At 42.8% G+C, this 17,220-nt stretch overlaps 1 protein-coding gene across 5 annotated transcripts in view; it reads left to right on the top strand.

The window, feature by feature from the left end:
• Positions 1 to 13,960: 13,960 nt before the first annotated feature.
• The window catches only part of Klf7 (Kruppel like factor 7), a 90,885-nt gene continuing 87,625 nt past the window's right edge, over positions 13,961 to 17,220 (top strand). Inside the window, exons 1-2 of one of the 5 annotated variants that reach the window (XM_031367731.1) lie at positions 13,961 to 14,078; positions 15,113 to 15,352. In XM_031367731.1, coding sequence (XP_031223591.1) covers positions 15,251 to 15,352 — 102 coding nt within the window. In that variant the 5' untranslated portion in view covers positions 13,961 to 14,078; positions 15,113 to 15,250. Of the gene's footprint in view, positions 14,079 to 14,583; positions 14,728 to 14,767; positions 15,353 to 17,220 lie in introns of those variants that run through there. The other 4 variants (XM_031367732.1, XM_031367729.1, XM_031367734.1 and 1 more) reach the window with 4 other exon arrangements.

Genomic DNA, 17,220 nt, shown 5'->3' with positions numbered 1-17,220 from the left:
AAATGTTGGTACAAGGAAGACTTAGGGAAGATTTGGTAATAGTCAATATGGTCTTTAGGGGTTGGTACAGGAATGGAAAAGGACATATTGGGATCACAGGAACTACAGAAGACAGATCCATGCCCAATGTGACCATGTGAGAGGTCAGATAGACATCTAAGCCTTAGAAATGGCGAAGAAGCTTACTCCAATCATAAATTGTGGGACTAAAAGTCCTTTCCTTGTAAAGAGCCATCTATTGTTGTTGTCTACTGCTCTCTGACTCTAGCCACTTACCTTGCCATATTGATGCTCTCAGCCTCCCCACACCCTCCACCCCACAAAGCTAGAGAAAAACAAAACAAAACAAACAAACTAGGGTTTTGCATATGCTAAACAAGTGTTCCAACACTGATCTCTGTCTGGAGCTTGCTATCACCTGTCTCAACATTCAGTGTGTTAGAATTATAGGTGTGTTAGAAGTATAGGTGTGTATAGGTATGCCTGGTAAAAAAACTAGCTCTTTGAAGTTGTTGCTACTTAGCTTCCAGCCTCAGTCTTCCTAGAGTTATTTCAGTGGCATACAACTCTGTTGGTAGCTAAATTTTGCTCTGATCTTCCTTTCTCTGCAGGAACTAGGCTTGGTGAGTTTATCTTGTTCTATTGATGTTTGCATCATTTATCTATATTTTCTGTTTATTTTCAGTGGGAGCGTCCATCCCACAGGCATCTGGTCTACCTTTGCTGGAGTCACATTGAGCCTGACTGTTGTGTAGAAATGCTATCTAAAAGTCAAGGCTGGAACCATGGAGTTCTAGGATACTCACTGTAAATGCCACATGAAATCTGACCAGCATCCTGATTTCCACCCAGGAATTTCTTATGATCTTGGCAGCTCAGTTATGATTTCGTCCACATCTGTTTCTCCTAGTATTTTGGTTGTTTTACACAGAAAGGTATCTGCCTTAATAATCAACCACCTCAGCTGTGTTACTCTCCTTAGTTTTCATTTAGATCTGTCTTCAACTAACATGTCAGTTCCGAAAAAGAAAGAAAAACATTCATCCTTGTAGGCCTAATCCTCAACCTCGTAGTGTTTGACAAGACAGGTTCTCCGTAGTTTCTGAGTAATTGAAATTATACAGCTCTGAATAAGAATCTGGGTAGTTGACTCACCAGAAGTGAAAAACCTGTAGCTCAGTTTTCTTCCACCAGTTTAAAGGCCAAATGACTAAATTCACAGAGGTGAGGGGTTTTGTGTGTGTGTTCTAGGGATATTGACTCACAAAGCAAATTTACAAGGAACTAATTTATAAAAAAATCACAGTATGATTGGCATTTAATGGGAGACTTAGCTAGAATGATAATGGGCATCTATTATATTTCTTTTTCTATTCTTCTTTTATATATGAGTTTTGACTTTTATTTAAATATGAATAGGTTTTTGTATTAAAGATCTTATTTTTTATTGCACTATTCATATGATTCTCTGGGAATAGAAATAATAGGCAAGAATAAAATCAAATAAAAATTGATACCATGTGTTTATCCACATGTTACCAAGGGTAATCTTGTATGAGTCTGTCCATTCTGAAAATGAAATCATAGACCAGGGTTTGCCACAGTAAGGACAGATCAGAAAGGGGAAATTCAAGGTTGCCAAATACTCACTATAAAACTTCTGAAGGAGTTCTTCTTCAAGGCTAAGTGATCATTAAAGGTCATTTAGTTCCAGGATGTCTTAACCCCTGGCGATGAGGGAGAAGCTTGTAGTTAACAAATTCTTCCTCACCAGAATTGCTGCTAGTTCATAAAAATGATCCATTATCGTTGGTGTTGTGTAGTGTGATGATATTAAGGTCATATAGTGTCTCTTTAAAAATGTAACAAATATGAGCATGAGTATTTGCTGATAGCCTTGTATTATGACTTAGCTTTAAATCCTACAAAGGTTCACTAGCTAAAGACTTGGTTCTCAGTCTGTGGAGCTGTTAAGATATGGTGGGACTCTTAGGAAGTAGGGCCCAGTTAAAAAGACTATGTCACAGACAAAGGTGTGCCCTAGACTATACATTGGTACTGGAGACCCTTGTTGTCTCTTTCCTGTTACATCCCAATTGCCAAGAGGTGACCAGCTCTCCTCCGCCTCACATTCCCATCATGATATACTGTGACACCACAACCCAAAGAGATGAGGTCAAACAACCATTGACCAAAAGTCTCTAGAACCACGAGCCACGGTAAACCATTCTTCCATTTAATTAAATTTTCCCAGTTCTTTGTCACAATGAAGGGAAGCTGGCACAATTGGGGAACACCTTATAGAAAAATAGAGAGAAGTTGGGTATGCTCGCACATGACCGTAGTCCCAGCAATCAGGAGACTGAGACAAGAGAATCACAAGTTTGAGGTTAGCCTGAGCTACATAGTGAGATTCAGACCAGCCTGAACCATAAAATGAGAGCTTGCCTTTAAAAAAAAAAAAACAATAGCATACATATTGAATACTATATATTAAACATAGTATTAATATATACAGATAGATTCAGTTACTGAATACTAATATTCCCCAGTGCTCAAGACCATTATATAAAGTGGTAGAGTATTTGCATATAACCTCCACACATCCTCCTGTGTATTTTAAATTATCTCTTGCTTATTCATAATACTTAATATGATGTAAATGCTGTGTAAATACTTGTCGCACTGTATTGCTTAAAGAATCACTAAAGAAAAATGTTGATGCCTACTGAAGACATTCTTTGGGTGTGTGAGGGCATTTCTGCCTCATGGTTAGCTGAATCTGGGAGCTGTAGAATCCATACAAAAACCCCAAAGCACAGAGATTTTCTTAGAAATCTTTGAATTTTCATTTTCTTGAAGTCTATTTGACATCATCTGATGTAACATTTTCCCTAGTTTAGCCAATTAGACAGAAGTTGGTGTGATGTCCAAACACTACTGGAGAAAGAGAAATAGTATTTAAAACTTTTATTTTAAATGTAAATAAAATATAGATATTTTAAATAAGTATTTAAAACAAAACATACTTTATTAGAAAAGTTAAATGAATTATTTTTATTCTTTGTATGTATAGCTGTGTAATGTACAAATGTGTATATATGTATAGTCACATGCATGTGCAGGTCCCTAGGCAGGCACATATGTGTTTACAGGCAGAGATCAGTTTGACATTGTATGTCTTCCTTGATTACTCTCCTTATATAATAAGATAGGGTCTTTCACTTGAACCCAAAGCTCACTGACTCAGTCAGTGGAGTTAGCCAGCTTTCCACAGTGATTCCCCTGTCTCTGACTCCTGAACCCTGGGATTACAGGCAGGCTGCAGTGCTTGCTTGGCGCTTAAGTGGGTGATGTGAATCTACAATCTCATCCTCAAGCTAGTGGACCAAACGTTTTACCCACTGAGCCATCTGTCCAGCCCTAAATGGAATACATCATTTAAAAACTGATATGTTTCTACAGATGGTATGAAAATCTCTGTAGGACGATCAGACAATTCTCAGAGAAAGTTGTCTCCTCAAAACAGTTGTGATGCAAGGAGTGCGCAGAAAGGACAATTGGACCAAGGAACTGAGCTAAAGCATTCCTCAAAATGTGAGACCTGGTACTCACAGGCAAAGGGAAATTGATCTGTAACACAGAGAGATAGAGTGGAAGCTCCTTTGGAAGGTTGGGTGTAGAGAGGAGTCTTCTCTGGATTGCCCTGCTTTGGGTCTGTGCGAAATGGGACAGTTTTATCTTCCCAAGTGGAGGCATCTCCACTTGGATGCAACAATATGGGCAGACGGCATTTGCCACGAAGCCAAAATGAAATGACTCCCAGGGTAAAACATGACCACATTTACTTAAAGCCATCTTTGACCAATATGAACAGCAAGGAGACGAGAGTTGGTGGAGAGCTGTGAACAGTCTCTGTTGGGGACTGAACAGTTAGGTCTCCATTAATGCTGTGGGGTAGAGTCTCCCAGTGTCTGCTTGGCTTCTCCCAAGAGAGCAATCACCACTAAGAACTGCAATTCACTGGACTTTTCTACCCACTCAAAGAAGCATTCTTGGTAAAGAAAATTCAGTAGAATTCAAAGGAGCCACCCGTCAGAAAAAAAAAAAAAAACCTGCTGCTGACATTATTAATCTTCCAAATTACTCAGATCCATCATATACATAAAAACTCATCATCGGGCACTTGTGGAATAGGTATCCTTCACTTAAGAAATGGCCATTGTCAGCAAAGTTTGCAGCACAGAGACTTTCTATCAAATCAATCTTATTTCCCCATTGATTTCCATTACAAAGTCTGAGGTGCATTCTGCTGTTAACTACCATTAACGGCCTACGGAACCCTTTGGAAATGGCACATTTAAGAGAAAAATGATAATATTCCAATAAAAGTGACATTGATAGTAATATATTAATAATAACATTGTGTTGCATTCAATGTGTCACAACAACAACAACAAAAAAAAGTTCAGGGTAAAATAGAAAACTGCCTCATTTTCACAATGGGAAACAATCCCTAAAACATGGGAGCTTAATTTATCACTACCTTTATAACTGGCTCGCCATTTCTGTCCTTTTATCAAAAGTCACTTTTTATCATTTAGAAAAATCTTTTCTCATTTCCTGCTGGTTTCTTTAAACCTTTACTCGGAAACCCCTTAATGGCTCCTGATACTGTCCCTTGATGAGGAAGATCAGCCTACCATGTTGATCATCATGGCTCAACCCTGTGTGCCTGCAGAGATTCCCCACTGTTTAGGGAACTGAGCACCACCTGGAAGGAATGCTATAGAAGCAAGCACTGAATCTCATGAAGCAGAGAACAATCAGTTGTTCTCAACCTGTGCGTCATGACCCCCTTGGGGTGGGGGATAGGGTCACATATCAGATATTTATATCAAAATCACAGTTACGAATTAGCAATGAGATAATTTTATGGCTGAGGCTCACCACAACATGAGGAACTGTATTAAAGGGTTACAGCATTAGGAAGGTTGGGAACCACTGTGCTAGATGTTTCTAACCCCCTGTCTAGTTCCTAGGACAGAACACTACTGTGTGACTCTGCAGTATGTCTGTGTTTACCATATTATTTTCAATCTATGCCATTCACACAATGTGCTATTAGACTGAATATATGTTGAAGGACCGATTGAATTCCAGTGACTGTATATTCTTCATTAGTGCTTCTTAGGGCTAGTACTTACAACTAAAGTTGACTACTGATATTGGATTCCATAGGAATCATGTCATAATAATGGCCTTAGATATCTAAACAACATAAAGCCTGAGCTAGACATTTTTAACAATGGGCTTTTGCTACCTTCTTGAGTTCCTTACTTTTTCATCATGGTAGATAACTTTCTGTTAAGCAATAGATCACTCAAGTTAGGGGAGAAGCAGATTGTTCCCCTTGCCCACACTTACTACCAGCAATGTACCTAAGTCATCCTTTGACCCAGGACAATGCAAGCTTCAGTGTTCTGGGTTGGCTTTTCCATTTTATGTTAAAATAAATGTTCTATTAAACTATTAACCACAGAATTCTGAAAGGTTAAAAACAGAAAGACTGGTACCACTTGAAGCACCATTATTAGAAGGGAATTTTCAAAGAGTTCTTGGTTAAGTCAACCAAGACCAACATTTTTTGGCCAATCATCTTCAGAGTTCTCAGCATGTCAGTGTCTCAGAACTGAACCCATGCAGTGTGAGGTCCATGCTAACAAAACTCATAAGGAATGCTGTGGGGGTTTTGAATAAGCTTGTCTCATAGGAAATGGCACTAGTGGCCGGGCAGTGGTGGTGCATGCCTTTAATCCCAGCACTTGGGAGGCAGAGACAGGAGGATTTCTGAGTTTGAGGCCAGACTGGTCTACAGAGTGAGTTCCAGGAGAGCCAGGGCTATACAAAGTAACTCTGTCTCAAAAAACAAAAACAAAAACAAAAACAAAAAGGAAAATGGCACTATTAGGTGTGACCTTGTTGGAATAGGTGCGGCTTTGTTGGAGGAAGTGTGTCACTGTGGGGTGGGCAAACAGACTCTCCTAGCTGCCTGAAAGACAGCAGTCTCCCCCTGACTGCCTTTGGATTAAGATGAAGAACTCTCAGCTCCTCCAGGACCACGTCTGCCTAGATGCTGCCACGTTTCCTCCCATGATGATAATGGACTAAACCTCTGAAATTGTGAACCAGCCCCAATTAAACATTTTCCTTTATAAGACTTGCCTTGGTCATGGTGTCTCTTCACAACAATGGAAACCCTAACTAAGACAAACTCACACAGAATTAAATTGGTTTTGTATTGACAGTCACCATCACTATGGTCACAGTGGCCATGTTTCTTAAGGAGCCATATCTTTTTCCTACAGACAGAATAAGTGAGATGAGTAGAAGATGAGAACAGAGCGAAGACTAAGAGAGATGTTCAATCTTTAGAAATAGTATTATATCCATGGGTGGTGGTGAAAGATCCCTCAAGAGAGGAGACCCTCACTCTAGTCTCGGGATTACACAACCCCCACGAAACTCACAAGAGACCGATCTTGCTGCAAACACACGAGGTTTATTCGGGGGAAACCAGTGCACTGAGGCTGAGCTCGTAACCCACGTAGGGGCAGAGGAGTTCGACCCCTAGCTCAACAAGTGTAGGGTATTTAAAGGAAAAAAACACAAACCAGGGGGAGTGAGGGGGAATTCCAACCAAAGTTATTCAGTCAGTTAGGGAGGGGAACATATTCCTTTTAGAAATGTAATCTAGGAATGTAACCTTACTGAATCATCTACTGGTCAGCAGGGTGGAGAGCCCTGTGAACCAGTTGACCTTCATTCCTAGTTCTGCTCTCATTGTGGTTCAGCCAGGAGGGGCAGGTCTCAGGAACCGGAGCCCAGAGGCTCTGAGTTAGCCAAGTTCCTGGAACCCAGAGCTCTGAACCGGCTGACCTGCATTCTTAGTTCTGCTCAGTCTGCTGGGGGTCATAAAAAACTTTTTTTATACCTTTCATACTTTTCAATGGTTTGAATGAGAAATGCCTGGGCCCATGCTGGAGGAGGTATGCTACTGTGGTTGGGTTCTGAGAGCTCAAGGCTTCACCCTACTTCCAGTTCACTCTCTTTGCATCATGCTTACAGTTCAAGATGTAAACTCCCAGCATTCTTCACCAGCCAGCACGGCTTGCCACCTGCTGGCACATAGTCCTTGCCATCACAGACTCCAAATCTTTGGAACTGTAAGCCAAAAATAAACTCTGTGGAGAGCTTTCGGGGCCACTTGGCAGGAAACTGACATTAGGCCATGACAAGGAAGTAAGCTCAGGCAGGAATCTAATTTTAGGCTAGAACAAGGAAGTAGGCTTCAAGCAAGAATATGACTTTGGGCTAGGACAGGGGAATTAGGCTCAGATATCTTGGTCCTCCTGATAAGCCCTTAGAAACAGTGATCACAGGAGTGATCACGGGGCTCTGTTTATTGCCTTGCTTGTTCCTTGACTATTTGTGTTTATTGTCTTGCTTGTTCCTTCACCCAGAACTGACCTTATTACTCGCATGTAATTAAGATGATATGAAAGCAGTTTGGGAGAAAATAAATCTGCCTCAGCCTCAGAACTGGCTGGGGTCATGCTACAGTGTTGTCTCATTGTCTTTTTTCTTTTTAATCCTCACTCCTGTGCTGGAGAACCTGTTGACTGACTGAGCTGGCTTGATCAAAACTCATCTGTCTATATGTCTTCTTGGTCATGGTGTTTTGTCACAGCAACAGAAAAATAACTAATACAAGACAAGAGTTCACATAAAACTGATTTCTTTTTTCTTGACTTTGAATCACAGGGGCAACTCTTCTCTCTTTCCCCTCTTCCAATCTTCCACATTTAAACCTTGTCTTCTGTTTTTAAATCCACTTCTCCCTCTTGCTAGATACTCTTGTTTACATGATACAACCATAAAATGTTCCCTAATTTCACATTTTATTTTAATAAGATTGTGAAGGAAGGGAATCATGAATAACTGAAAGTATTTTAGAATTATTATTGTGTATTAATTAGACATTAATGAGTTTCATTGTGATATATCTATACATGTAAAGTATTTATTGATGGTAAGACTATTAGTAAGTTGGTCTCTTGTTCAAAGGCTCCTTCTTAATACTCCCCTTCCCCATGAAGACAAAGGCAATATAATGCAAATACATTCAACTCTGTTGAAAGATTAAACTGCAGATCTTGCAAGAAGTAGAAGGGTTCATAATGCCAGTAAGAGCGAGGTCAGAAAAGCCACTGTTAAATGAGGACTGCAGAGTAGAACTCAAAATGAAGGTAAAATCAACAGGCAAGGTGACTATACTGTTGCATCAGAAAAGATGACTTTGATTATGAAAGAATGGAGATCTTTGAAGAAATGCACAGTCTCTCACTTTCACAAAGTGACACTCTTTTTAATTTTGCTGTGAATTAGACAAAGTGACTTAGGAGTTGACTAGTTCTCACCTCCCATTGTAAGGTTTATGCCTTATATACTAATAGGAAAAGATTGGCTTAGAAGAGAAAGGACATCAGGTTTCTTGAATTAAGCAAAGTTACACGAGGGATGAGGCCCTTCAGAAATGAGAACCCACGGAAAACTGTACTTTTGTGCTTAGGTATGACAAACAATGGGCTGTTGTGTGCAAGTCAGACTGGACAAAGAGCATATGACTTAAACTGGGAAAATACTCAAGGCCTGCTGCTCAAACGCTTCTGCCAGTGTAGGGTAGAATGTGTGCTACCTGAGGCTTTTAGGAAAGACAGTGGGAAGTCCCAGGGTGACATTCTCACTAGCTATGGCTCACTTTGGAGGAAAAGAATCCAAATTCTGCCACAACTTCAGGAGAGTTTAGGAGGGGCCAGGGTAGCCCAGAAAGATCTCCCTTCATCTTCGACTCAAATTTCTCAGCACAACACAATATGCGTACTGGTGAATACTGTTTCCAGACCCCAGACAAGTGCATCTGGGTGATGGGTTCGTAGGCAAAAGCAAGTCAATAAAATTGTGATCTTATTCCCTCCACAATTAGCAGAGTGCTCTACAAAGACACCTTTTCTCCCCTCCCCTAGTACCACACACACTAGGCATCCTGAGAGTTTTCAAATTTTCTTTTTTTTCTTTTCTTTTTTCTTTTTTTTTTTTTTTTTTTTTTTTTTTTTTTTGAGAATTTCACATTTAAGTACAAGGTCACATTTAAGTACAATTTCTCTCTCTCTCTTACTACCATTCCTTCCCTGTTTCATCTACTCTTGCTTTTAAAACCCACTGGGTCCACTTGCTGCTACATGCATTTAAGCTTTACTTTCAAATAAAATACCAAACAAACCTTTAATTAAACAAACAGACAAACAATGCTCTAAAATTCAGTCCCTGTTTTAAGTAGATTTTCCTTGAGGAGGCTCCACCAGGCCTAAGCACAGTAGGAAAAGGCACTCATGCATAAATGAAGCTGAACTTATCTGATATAATGAAGACCTTAGTTACATCTGTGAGTGACATTTCTCTCTTACATCACTACTTTCATGTCGTCAAGTTTCATTGCTCAGGAACAACAACTTAAAGACAAGAAAGGCTTTTTTGGGGCTTATGGTTTTAGATCGACTGCAATCCATCTCTGCAGGGAAGGCATGGGGACAGCTTTGCCTGTGGCTGTAGGATCATGAATAGAGTGGTCCCATCTAGTGAGCCATGAAGCAAGAGAAGGACCAGACCCAGGCAGATAGATCTTTAGAGACTCCTCCACTTGCTATCTAATGTGGACAGTCAGTTCCCACCTTCTAAAGGCTCTGGCACCTCTCAAACAGTACCACCAGCTGGGTGGTGGGTTCAGAAATTCAAACCATGACCCCATGGGGGATATTCAGATTGAAACCATGACCTATTTACATAGTCAATTAAAATGTTTTAAAGATGTATGTGTACGGACATTTTGCCTGTATGTGAAGGAAACCGGCCCGCAGTTTCACTTCATTTCGTGGGTGATTCACGAACAGGGGAACTTGAGATTCTGTAAGATAAGCGGGTAGGGAGAAAGGAGAGACAACACCAGGAAAGTGTTCTTATCGAGGTGTGTACTTTACTTAAAGAAACGGAAAATATATATCCTTGAGGCAACAGAGTCAAGCCTTTCGGCAGATAGGTGAGAGCGGGGAAACGGGCATATCAAAGCAAGAACTCCAGGCAGGAGGGCGGATCAAAGTTTTAGTCCCTATGAATACTGGGCTCTCGGTTCTGGCTTTAATCTCTCGAGCTGGCTCCAGACCCCTGGTGAGTCGAGTCGAGGTGCTGTCTCTGGTGTCGGTTGAGACCTCTCCGAGAAATCAGCAGGGCTGCCACATGTATGTATGTCGGTATACCACTTGTGTGATGGGTGACTTCAGAGGTCAGATGACATCAGCACTTCTGGAACTGGAGTTACGGATGGTTTTGAGTCACCACGTGGGTGCTGGAAATCAAACCAGGGTCCTCTATAAGGACAGCAAGCACTCTTAACTACTGAGCCATCTCTCCAGCCCTGTATGTTAAATTTTTATTATTTTTAAAAATATATTCTTATTTCTGAATTTATGGGGTTAGTATTATTTACTCTTGGGTAGTACCTGAAGTACCACTTCCAAAGCATTTCATTTATTAGCTTATTTAAGGCAGACTCAAGGCTAGCTAGCCTGAGCACACAGACATTGGGCTGTCTCTACTTCCCAGATGTTGAAGCTAAACGCATGCACCACCACACCCAGCCATTATTATTGGAAATATTTTCATCAGTGTTTCCCAAGACAATGTTTATGTAGGAGACAGATTATGTAGTTAACTTGGAGCAACACCTATATTTGAATTTAGTAGACAGGGAACAATGAGCAAAATACATGTGTTCTCTGAACTCCAGTATCTTCATCCATTAAGAATAACCAAGCCTTCATAGTAGTAAAGACCTGATGAGAAAAGCTGAAAAATATCAGATATTGCAAAGGATTTTGATATGTGAGTCATAAAAGTGCAGGTTATTTTTGTTCCCTTATGGTCTTAATTTATTGATCATTTTATATATTGGGAAACTCCATGAGTTTTTGCAATATGAAACTAGGATTTCTAGGCTATTAAAAATACCTAACAAAATTCTCAATATGTGAGAAACCTCTTTGTGAGTTGCTGGTCAATGGAGTCCAAGAGATTCCTAAAACAATTTAGGTTACTTCTATTGTCCTTAGTGGCCACCCAGAGGTTGAAAATGGGTCCCTATTGCTGAAAACATATACTTCTGAGGTTGCTCCCAGGGTATCCAAGATAGATCTGATCTGAAAGACTCTTCCCTGAGGATTAGTTTTCACAGCATGGGAAGGCACTATGAATACTTCCACGAGAGGGAAGCAAGGCTACCCAGTTGGTATGCCTATGAACCACAACAACCAGCATGGCACAGTAACCCCAGTGGCTCTCATCTTGGTGACAACCAACAGCTCTCTAAATTGGACTTAAGGCCTCTCAAAAGGAGGGAGATCATGACTGGTACTAGTAACCTAGCCAACTACCCAGGATCTTCCAGGAGAACCTACTACTGCTACTTATTTGGCCACCTTATCCATATACCCTCAGATAAGGGTGGCTTTCATTCCTCATCAATAGAATGCCTCTCTACTAGTCAGATACTGTTACAGAAAACCACAGCTTGTCAAAACAGAGAGATCAAGTAATCTTGGGATGCCCCGCCTCAGTTGCTAAATCCACAACCAAACTCTTGCATCTGAGGCTCAGGGAACATCAAGGAAGAAGGGGCAGAAAGATCCCAAGAGCCAGAGGACCAAGGAAATCTGCTGTGAGGTTGTGTCTCCTAAAAATAACATCACCTCAAGACTTGAAAAGCACAATGCCAATAGACATAGATATATTTAGGCATATATATTTATATTTAGGCATATATATGTACACATGCGCCCACGCACACACACACACACACCTCAAAGAGAAAGAGACCATGAGTTTGAGAGGGAAGGGGAAGGGCCATGAGAGGAGTTGGAGGGAGGAAAGGGGAGGAAGTCAATTTAATTAACAAAACAAATAAAAAATTAAAATATCTAAATTTGATGAACGTTGAAAGCATACATTTTAGAGTACTTTGTTGCATACCCTTTTAGAACAATTTTTTAAATGTTACATAACACTTTGAGAAAGACCTCCAAAAGTAATTTGTAAGATTTACTTGGTAAAATGTCATTGGATGTTTTGGTTGTTTGTTGTTGTTTGGTTGGTTTTCATTTGTTTTGTAGGCTGCATGCCTGAAAGTTACATGGAGAAAGCTTCAATGGCAGACTTCCAAGCCTCTGGAGCAATTTCTATAAACACATTAACATAAAACCAAAACCTCAATGTTCTGTTATGCAGAGCCTCATGCAGAAGCCTTAGAAGTCAGGCACTCCTGGACTTGACGCACAGTCTGGTCACTTTCTGCTTATCTGAGCATCATTAATTTATACACTGAGCCTGGAGCTCTTCATCCTTTAAGGTAAGAATCCCTATGTTGGTGATGTCCTGACGGGTGAAAGGAGACATGGCACATTAAAAAAAAGTCTATGTATGTAGAGCAGAATATAAATGTGATAAATATTTCCCAAATCTTCAAGCTCAAAAGTTAAGATATATTTTGATCAAAAAATGGCAATAAGCCAGGTGTGGTGGAGTAAGCCTTTAATCCCAGCACTCAGGAGCTAGAGGCAGGAGGATTTCTGAGTTTGAGGTCAGCCTGGTCTACAAAGTTGAGTTCCAGGACAGGTCAGGGCTAAATAAGGATCAAAGAAAACAAGACAAAACAAAACAAACAAAATCCAAACCAACTGATGTTTACCTATTGGATCCAAGGTTCCTTTTTCCTTATTACTCATGTATACATCTACATTAGGACCTCTTGATGGATTTCTGCCCAAGCCCTACAACCAGATAGTGTTGGGGGAAGAGTGGACAGGCTGAGATCTAACAAATTCTTGCAAGGTTTTGCTGTCTTGCTTTCTTCTTCTAGACCCTGGCCTGTCCTCTACGGAGACTATTAGTTCTGGTACTACTTAATTTCTTTGCTTAAAGTCTGGGAACCGTGGACAGCAACACTGAATGCCTCTCAACAGTGACATACAATGCTAGGCAAATTGCAAACAGTATTTTGTTTCTTCTAACAAGAATGGCAGACATTTGCATTCTCGTTCCTGTGATTGTTCCTGGGAAGCAGAGGCCTTTACTGCCATTTGCTCAAGACTTGGAGCTAATCGGTAGCAGCATATTGTAAGCAAGGCATCAGTTATGCAAAGACTTTTATTTCTTTGACCGAGAAGAATCTCAGGCACTAAAGGACAAATAAACCAGCTTCTCTCCAATCTTAGTAATTTATTTAATTTCCTCTGGGAAATGGGTGATCTTTTGTTTTATGAAACAAACTTAATATTGTTTATCAATAGAAAGGAATGATATGGAGTCGATTAAATTTTATTTCTTTCATTGAAGGTACAAGGACGTTTCTTGTCTCCAAAGTACTGAATTCTGTAGTTATTCTGGAAGTAGTCCAGCTTTCGGTGTATTTTGGAGAAGCCACACTAGCCATTTAAGGTCAAGCAAACAACTGGGCAACTCTTAACCACGTGTATTGCATAGGTTTCCATTTCTGAGCTTGCAGAATCTCGGCATCTTTAGAGCCCTGCTCCATACTTGCTCTGCACACTCCTTCAGGAAGTTATTGGATAAACCTCTCGTAAGGATCTGCTAGCTCGCTGCCCCCTCCAGCCTGCATCCTAATTCGACCCATGCTTCCCCCATTCTCTTTCATGCACTCTTAAGATGCTGGGCACCAGATTCCCGGCCAGGTTTTAGGCTCGGTTCAGAGGACAGGAGGGCGGTAGGCGATCGGCAGCGCGCACGGAGGCGCGCGGGGCGGGGACAGCGTGCAGCGTCGGGGGCGGGCTCAAGCAAGTCTCCGTGCAGCTCGCCTTTGTTCTCTGCCATTGTGAGGCACTTCCTCCTTTGGCACTTCATTTCTGCACCCTGTGGGGAATTCGGAACTGGCTTTTGGGCTTTAGTCTGGGGTACGTGATGCTCTTCTGAGCCTGGCCTCTCCCTTGCTACCCTTCTTCCCCATGCTTGGCAGGAAGGCCGAGTGCAAAGAGCTACTTGCCCCCGACGGCTGCGCCGCCGCTCTACCGGCTGCTCCCGCAGGAGGCATCCTAACCCAGGACTGGGGACCGCACCTCCCGATCGGCCACCGAGGCAACCTGTTCCCTCGGATCTGCAATGGGTCAGGGGACCGGCGGCTCGGGCGAGCCCTGCAGCGAGGGTCGAGGGCCAGCGCGCAGCACGAACCCGGCCGCCTAGGCGTCCCAGGAGCCAGCGCCAGTGTCGCAGCAACACTCCCTGGCGCTCTAGCTCCCCGGCCGCCTGGCGGACTCCTCTACCCCCTTATATAGCCCTCTAAAAATAGCTTGCCTTGTACCGCCTTGTAAGGCAGCAGGGAGATCCGCAGCGCGCCAATCGGCGACTGCCGTCGGGGCCAGGCCCCGCCCCAGGGTCCGCTCCGAGTGCTGCATTGGTCCTCAGTGACTTCATGAGCCCCCTGTTTACCTTACATGGTCACACGCGGCCTAATGGACGCCCTCCTCCGAGATCCCACGGCTGCGCGCAAAGCGGGGAAGAGGGAGGGAGTTTGGGGAGGGGGAAGAGCAGGAGGAGGAGACAAGGGTGTGTGTGGGGGGGACTACAAACTAGCGAGGATGGGGTGGGGGGTGGGGAGGGAAGGGAAGGGGTGGAGGGGAGAGAAGCGATCGCGAGAAAAAAAATGCAACCTCCCAAAATAAAGAGCAAAGATTGCATTAGGAGCGAACAGCGCTGCAGATATAGATGGCAGCTTCGTGTCAGTGAGTTTGCGTCCCCCTTCCTGATCCATGAGCTGGAGTGATTAGAGCCCTGGAAGGGAATTGTTACTCCCGTGAAGTCCCCTTTTCCTGGCAGTCATCTGCACTGTACACGCTGGATCCCTCTCTCCATCCACCCCACTCACTCGCTCCTCTCTCACCTCCTCTCTCCCTCTCTCCTGCATTGATTTTTTTTTCTCTCCTTTTTTTAGTTGACTGAAACAAAACAAAACAAAAGGGCCACTGGATGTCTGCCTTCTTGGGGGGTGAGCCAGACAGACTGACAAACAAACAGACCCAGCTGAGCTCGGGGGAGGGTTTCTCCTCCGGTTTTGCCCGGCAGCAGCAGCATGGACGTGTTGGCTAGTTATAGTATATTCCAGGAGCTACAACTTGTCCACGACACCGGCTACTTCTCAGCTTTGCCATCCCTGGAGGAGACCTGGCAGCAGGTGAATGATTTAAATTACTTGTGTAAATCGTGTGGCGGCGGCGGAGACGCAGGGGCTGCGTTTGGTGTGGGCTTTGAGTTGAAATTTTTTTAATTCTTTTTTTTTCTTATTTATTTAATTTTTTTTTTTTTGGCTGTGTGTTGTTTAAAATGTTTTGTGGAACAATCCTATGCGCTTACCTCTCCACCCACCCCTAACCCTTTAGTGTGCTGAGCTGAGCCGGTCCTAGCTGCCTGCGTTTCTGTCACCAACACACATCCTTGCGCACACGTTGTCGGCTCGCTGTCCCCCAGCAGAGAATTGCTGGCGAACTTCTGGGGTTTGGAGGAGCCGGATGGGAAGGTGGTCGAGCAATGGTTGACAGGATACCACGTTTCTAGATGCAGGAGTTCTGACCTTAGTACTTAAATCAACCTTATCTATTTCAACTGGTCCTAAGGACCATCAAGGGGTGGGGGAGAGCATGGAGTGTTTTTCCCAGTAATTTACCGAGAATCTATAAAGAATAGGAGCTTGATTTTTAGATTATACAAGGTGAGCTGTACGAAGAGAAACCAGGTGACAATAGATGCTTAAGGATATGAACAAGGAAGATGAGAAGATGTGTCTTTCTTAGGCTGACAATGTATTGTACGTTTCCCTAGCTAATGCCTCCAGAAACAACAGCCTATACTGTGTCCTTGCTTTTTTGTTTGTTTGGGGTGCTTCTCAGGTTGGCACCACCTTGGACAAAGGGTGGTGTGTGCTTCCGTGCTTCCCTACTTTGTCTTAGAGGACTAGTTAAGAAAACTCCTAGGATGCTAAAAGGGTACCGGTGCCAAGTTCGCTTGGCATCTCCCGGAGGTTGAAGCCTGACCAGGGACAAGTTCACTGGGCTTTTGTGAAGTGGAATAAAGAAAAGTGCTGGTCAGTGGAAAGTGCTGGGTCTGCTGCGGAAACAGTGGTTTTTCCAGCAGCGATTAGGAGGTGCTGAGGGGGACATTCTGCAGGAAAGATGGTGGTGGATGGGGGCGGGGCGGCTGGGGACAGGGACACCACGAGTGTTTAAAAACTCTACAGTATGCAACGTGGAAAGTCTAGGTAGACAGTCTGGATTTGCACATTCGGAGTGTGAATTTGTACAGTTCATCCTGGAGAAAGTAAAAAAAAAAAAACCAAAAACAACAACAACAACAAAAAAAACCTTGCCCTTGGGGAGGGCCCTGCGATCCTTGGTGTGTGGCTGCTCTTGTAACTTCTCCGCTCAGTGACAGCAGCTTGTTAAGGCTAATGAACGGCTGAGTTTCCTCTGCCAGGATCCAAAGCAGGATTTGCCAGCTTGAGGCTGGGATGTAACAGTTGCTGCTTTAGGAAGAGATGTTAAGCTCATGGTATAGGGAGCCAGTGGTAAAGCGCTCACTCTTAAGACTGTGCCATTGTTACTAGTTGTTGCCCAGCTGGAAGCTGCAGAGTTTTCCTCCCGGTATTGGCCGCCCATGTCTGTGTGTCTGTGTAGGGCATGGATTCCAGTTGGAAGGCTGGCAGATGCTCTCCTTTGCTAAACACATAGGGCAGAGTACTCACATCATTTCTTTAATACATCCTTTCCTGTCATCCTTAACAAGAGTATGTCTCATGTAGGATCTCCCTACATCCTTTTTTATTTTGATATGAAGTAAGCCGAAATGTTGCCAGAATCTCATTTTGTTTTTTGTTTTTTTGTTTTTTTTTTCTAAACAGCCTTCTTTTCACCCTGTCAGCCCACTGGTGTGGAATCAGTTGCATATTAACTGCAGTCTAGACTGGTTAGGGAAGGGAATCTGTTGATTTAGTCAGCGTGCCTGAGGCAGTCCTTGTTTGTGACTAACTGTTAAAGCAGTGTTTGGGGG

Source organism: Mastomys coucha, unplaced genomic scaffold, assembly GCF_008632895.1.
Source record: "Mastomys coucha isolate ucsf_1 unplaced genomic scaffold, UCSF_Mcou_1 pScaffold14, whole genome shotgun sequence".
NCBI lineage: Eukaryota > Metazoa > Chordata > Mammalia > Rodentia > Muridae > Mastomys > Mastomys coucha.
The sequence above is the reverse complement of the archived record's forward strand: the minus strand, read 5'-3'. Positions and strand labels throughout refer to the sequence as shown.